Source organism: Eptatretus burgeri, chromosome 13 (genome assembly GCF_056783735.1).
Source record: "Eptatretus burgeri isolate ZD-2024b chromosome 13, Ebu_testis_v1, whole genome shotgun sequence".
Lineage (NCBI taxonomy): Eukaryota > Metazoa > Chordata > Myxini > Myxiniformes > Myxinidae > Eptatretus > Eptatretus burgeri.
In genome coordinates, this window is record NC_140973.1 from 74,431,297 (window position 1) to 74,437,296 (window position 6,000).

The window sequence follows — 6,000 nt, forward strand, 5'->3', positions numbered from 1 at the left end:
ATGGTTCATGTCCGTTTGTCCATCTGTCTGTCTGTCTGTCTGTCATCAGTTAATGATCGAGTAACAATGTATTTAAATTGAATGATATATTTTGAACATGAATCAGAACATTAATAACGAGAAGGGCACTCGGTAGAGCGCATACCTCCGCCACGCAATGCCTGATCCACGTGAACATATCGGGTCCAATACATTTTTGAAATATCATACTTCATGTCAGTTTTGGGCCGATCTCTCAATGTTGAAGAATCACTTTAAAAATTCTAAATATTTTGCTTCGAAATCTTGTGTCTCAAACTGATCGCTTTCTGTACCCACCTTACTCAGTCGCATCCAGAGCTGTTCTTGGGCTCTGTGTCCTTTTCTCCCGACAAGGTAGACAGTTTGCTGTCAAACCTCGACTCTGATTCTGCAACCAGTCCAGACAGCATCAGCCCACGTGTCCTAAATACCTGCTCTGCTGCTCTTGCTCACCCTCTCTCTGTTCTTTTCACCCCCTCATTTGTTCAAGGTCATCTGACATCTACTTGGAAATCAGCAAACATTACTGCCCTGCATAAAAAAGGTGCAAAAACAGATCCTTGCAACTACAAACCAATCAGCCTTTTCCCAATTTTCAGTAAAGTTATGGAAACCATCATTACTTCTGACATTATATCCTTCCTCTTCTCCAATGGCCCGATTTCCGATCATCAATTTAGATTCAGACCTGGTCACTCTATCCTGAACTTGTTGTTCCTGCTTTCCCAACAATGGATGGAGATCCTCAATGCCAGACACGAGATCAGAGCAATCTTCCTCGACATATCATGTGCTTTCGATACAATCTGGCACCCTGCCCTGCTCACCAAATTCTCTTCCTATGGTATCCAAGGCCATCTCCACTCATGGCCCACAGACTTCCTCTCCTGTCACAGTCAACGTGTGGCCCTTAATGGAATTCTCTCATCTCCTCTTCCTGTCCAGGCTTGAGTTCTTCAGTGTTCTGGACCCTGTGCATTTTCTGATTTTCATCGATGATCTCTCCAACTCTCTGGAAAATCCTCTTTATCTCTTTGCTGATGACTCCACCCTCTGCCGTACCATCTGTCATCCCTCAGACCGGCAAGCAGCAGCTTCTTCACTCTCTGCAGATCTGGATAAAATCACAAGCTGGTCCAACACGTGGAACATGTCTTTTAACCCTGACAAATCGCACACTCATTATGTCTCTCCGAAAGGACCATCTGGACTCCTCCCCCCCCCCATCTACTTTCTCAACAATCCTCTTGAAGAAGTCGTTTCACTCAAACTTTTGGGTCTCCACTGGTAAAAGCAGAAGTGGCCGTCTGTGTATGTGTGTGTTATATTCACTATCGCACATTTATGTGGATGTGCACATTTCATTTATATGTGGATCTGGATGTGCTCATTTACTGGGGGTAAAAAGGGGGTTTTGCCTCAAATATTGGAATTTCATTCAAAAATCTTCTTTTCGGAAAGCGACAACTGGATCCAGACCACACTACCCATGTGGCAACGTGACCATGCCCTAACCTTAAGTTGTGGTCCCCATGGCTGTATTTCCCTTGGAAATGGGGCCATGGCCTCCCTCCTCTAATCCCTCAGATTTTGGGATTCAAAATAACCGTCAGTCCCCCACGGGGCTATTTTTTTTTTTATATCAACAACTTTTACAATCTTTATTTTATTTAAATTTAATTATATACTTAAAGACTGTCGTGTATAAATCGTCTGTCATAACTTCCAAGAACCTTCAGTTTTGCAGTACTGCAGTGCTATGATCACGATCTTAAGGTTGTTTGTCCATGCATCCTGTAACCTTGTAAAATACTGGGAATCAATATTTCAATTTAAATCGAGGTTCAAGTGGGATGCTGGATAAGGGTGCTGTTTGGAACTGCTTCTGGACTACTTCAATAGCCCCAGACTCAGATTTTTACCCCACGGGGTCGAAGCGCCGCTCACGTTCTCTCTTTTCTTGTGTGCAGTTCATTTGAACGTCTATTTCTCCATTATTCGTGAACAAAATTCGATGAAAATTGACAGGAATATACGAGACACATATGTGCAGGCATTAACTGAGCCCGAAGTGCGATTGCGGCCCTTCGGGCTGAGGAGCGGCCCATTTTGGGCCATTTTCTTAAAATTGTTATTTCTCAGTTATTAGTGGACGTGTCCGAACAAAACTTGACAGGTATATTCTCGAGACCATTCCCCAGGCATTAAGTGAGCCCAAAGTGCGATTCCGGCCCTTTCGGCCAATTTTCTTAAAATTGTTATTAAAAAAAAAAAAATTTAATGCGCTGGGCGATGCCGAACGCAAAATTAAGTCGCAAATGATGATATGAAACTAGCCTCACTCTTGTGAGGTGTTCTGGTTTCTTTTTCTGATGCGATGAAAATCTTACCAAATTTCAAAACTATCCGTCGTCCGGGCTATCGCTCATCTGAGAGTCATACGAATGAACTCCCACGGGGTATGTTCGCAATTCGAACTTGTATAAAAAACGATCTTTAAAATCATTATTTTATTTAAATGGAAGTAACACTCCATGGGCTATCATGTTATCCAAACTCTCTAATTATTATTGTTATTAATATTTATTTTAATTATCTTTTAAATTCCTTAATGCTTCCTCTTATTCTCACTTTTTCCAGTATTGTTAGTGTAGTGGAAGAAGCTCTTGAACAGAATAACAATAGGAGCTCATGGGCAACTCATGGAAAAAAAAATCATGCTGTCTGTCATGTTATGGATCAATACATTTAATATTTGTGAATCAAAAAAGATTATTTTTCATGTCAATTAGTTTCCCTGAACCAGAGAGGATGAAGAGGGGTGGGTGGAAGAAACTATCATACCATCTATGGCACGGAAGGCCATGTGTCCCATCAAAGTCTGCAATGCTATTATCAATATCTTATGGTTGTTTGTCAATGCATGCTATATCCTTTTTAAATACTGGGCATCAAGCAAGTTCTAATATGACAGATCTACACATAATGTCATAGGTCCTTTCATTTCAAAGATAAGAGAAAAGAAAGTGCATTTTTCAGCCTGCAAAGCTGATAGATTTAAGCACATGTCAAGCACAACGATAATCTCATCTTTGCACGTGATCCATGGACGATGCACCTTGTTCCAAAATGTCCAATTGCTGTGCCGGGTTGTTGATCGCAAGCGTGTGCTGCGAAGGCTTTTGCAGGCTATGCGTGGTTGGTAACGGCTTCTCAGAACCACCATTACAGCGTGGGATGGAGCAATCCTCCTTACGGACCTCACGGTTTGTGGTGAAACACCAAGGCCTTCTCGCTCCATCAGGGTTCCGGCAATAATTTTGGACAAGGCCACTGTGGACATTGAAAAGGTTGTTTTTTTCCTCCCCTCTCTATAGAAGAGCAAGGCTTATATATGGAATAACAGGAAGACGTTGACAGCTTTTTTACTTTCACATGTAACAAAATTAATGAACCATTTCAGAAATATGAATGAGAACTGCAGATAGAAAGGCCATGTTCAATTTCATTAGATCAATATTTGTTGGCCTACTCTTGAATGCTTTTGATGACAATGTCAATTGCACTGTTGTCTGTATAGAAGGATCCAAAGAGCATACACACTTGTTCAAAAAGTACCATCCAGGATATTGTAATCGTTATTATAATTACTTGCACGTGTAGTTGTTTTCTGTAAAGTTGTGCTTATGTGGGAATTCTCTGTCCCAGCGTTGACAGCGATGTCCAGAAAGCGTCACTGCAACCGTTCCACGATAACCTTCCCCTCTATGTTCAACACAGGTGTGGGACTCATTAACTGCCAAAGGCACCACCTGGGTCCATTGCTCTGTTTCACAAAATAGGAGATCGAGGTGGAAAGAGAAATTTTATCGACAGACAGATTATAGTTCCTCAAACTGTCAGTTTTGAGTGTAATTTTGTACAGTATATACTTGTCTCAGTTGTGTTTGCACATCATAATCCATCAGTTGATCCAGCGTACCACATCGGGGTAACTGACAAAACTCCCAGACTGTTTTGCGATGCACAGTGTAACACCAGGGTCGTGCCTTTCCGTCGGGGTTACGGCATAGATTTTCTCGTAGATCTGCTTCTGGAAACCTAGGAAACACAAGAACGTGAGCACGCACGCACCGATCATTTTTTCCAGCAATCTGTTCTTCACAATTCAAATAATTTATTGAACAGTAACAGCGATTCATGAAGCATTGTATTAACATTCGAAGTATGTTAGACATGAAACAGATTCCACAACACCATACGCTTTACTTTGATCACAAACCTCAAAAGAGTTGCACACCTAAAGTAAGAACCTTAGTAACTTGCAAGCAATTGACTAATTCTCTGACTTGCTAGGTCATTGGCTGAGCTCCGTTCTTTATTCAACAAGCCAATTATTTTTGAGGTCAATGTAGACCAAAAGGTCAACATAGGCCAAAGGTCAACAACTAAGGAGGTATTTCTAAAATCCTCAATTTTCATCCGATTGACTTGAAATTTGAAGAGGATTTGCATATCAGGTCACTGAATCGAACGACCAATTATTTTTGAGGTCAACATCGGCCAAAAGGTGAACATCTCTAAAGTTGTCAATTTTCATCTGATTGACTTGAAATTTGAAGAGGAGTTGCATATTTGGTCATTGAATTCAACCACCAATTATTTTTGAGATAAAGTTTGTTTTATGGGTTTTGCATGGGTCGTGCTCTGCATAACGTCTCGTTTCTGTTTGTTTGTTCGTCCGGGCGATATCTCAGCCATCCTTTGATCTCAGAAACTGAAATTTGGGGACAAAAGTGAAGATGTGCTTTGGCGAAACAATATTTTTAAATTTTTTGATTAATTAATTAATTGATGACTTAATAATTATTGATTTATTAATTCCTTATTTATTTTTTTTCTCATGGGCAATATCTCAGGCACTTTTTGAGCTAGGATGTTGATATTTGGACATGATAGTGAACAAATTATTTGGCTATCAAGGGTATTTCTTATGTATTGATACCCTTTTTCACCCCCATACTCCCAAGGCCCCAACTGATTGAAACACTAAACTTAACACTGGGACTCCCCATGCTTCTTTCAATAAACTAATACAGATACCAGCTAAAACTGTTATGAACACAACTACAACCTTTATATATATATATATATATATATATATATATATATATATATATATATATATATATATATATATATATATATATATATATATATACATACAAACCCACAACCCCTGACACAAATCACTATAACAATATATGCAAAGCAACACACAAAAAACACTTAACTTGTTTTGGCCAAGCCCTGAGGACTGGAAAACTCAGCATATTTACTTATCCAGGATACAACAGAGTGTAAAGTAGATCTTGATGAAACCAAACATCAGCTTTTCATCATCGTGTCATTCAGTGACTGCCGTGAATTTTCGGTACTCAGGGTTGACAAGGTAAATTATATATTTTAAAGTTTTTTGTTCAAATACTTTTAAGAGCATTTTGAGAATCTTTTTGAGTTAATTTTAACAAGTAAAAGATGTTTAAAGCTATTATAACAAAAACCTTTTGTTAAACTTCCCGCGATTCGTGTCACCTCTCGGTCCGCCGTTCTTTGTAAACCACATGCGAATCGCCACGGATTAGTCGTTGTACCAATTACGAAATTTAAACCTCGACTCATGTAAGTACGATCCCTGAAATATTTGCCCATCATTTAACGACATGTCAGTGTAATTATACCATCTCCAAGTCATTATTTAGGACTATAGACTGTCTTGGTTCCTTGACAATTGATTTGCCGAGGACCTCAGCAAATGTACGAGCTCTAAACGCAGGAATCCTCACATACCGTTACATGGCATTGTAGTGGAACGTGGTAGTGATGGAGATTAAATTGATCGAAAGCCGAGCTAATAACTGCATTCAAAACAAGTAGTAGTACATTCAAAGTACACCACCTCCACACCAAATAAATAAC

General features: G+C 39.6%; 1 protein-coding gene across 1 annotated transcript in view; it reads right to left on the reverse strand.

Annotated features, from left to right (window-relative positions):
- Positions 1 to 6,000, reverse strand: part of LOC147014792 (plasminogen-like) — a 75,674-nt gene that overhangs the window by 25,081 nt on the left and 44,593 nt on the right. The window contains exons 7-9 of the mRNA XM_085853075.1: positions 4,004 to 4,122; positions 3,673 to 3,847; positions 3,140 to 3,354 (exon numbers count right to left, since the gene is read on the reverse strand). Of these exons, the coding sequence (XP_085709201.1) occupies positions 3,140 to 3,354; positions 3,673 to 3,847; positions 4,004 to 4,122 (509 nt within the window). The remainder of the gene's footprint in view (positions 1 to 3,139; positions 3,355 to 3,672; positions 3,848 to 4,003; positions 4,123 to 6,000) is intronic.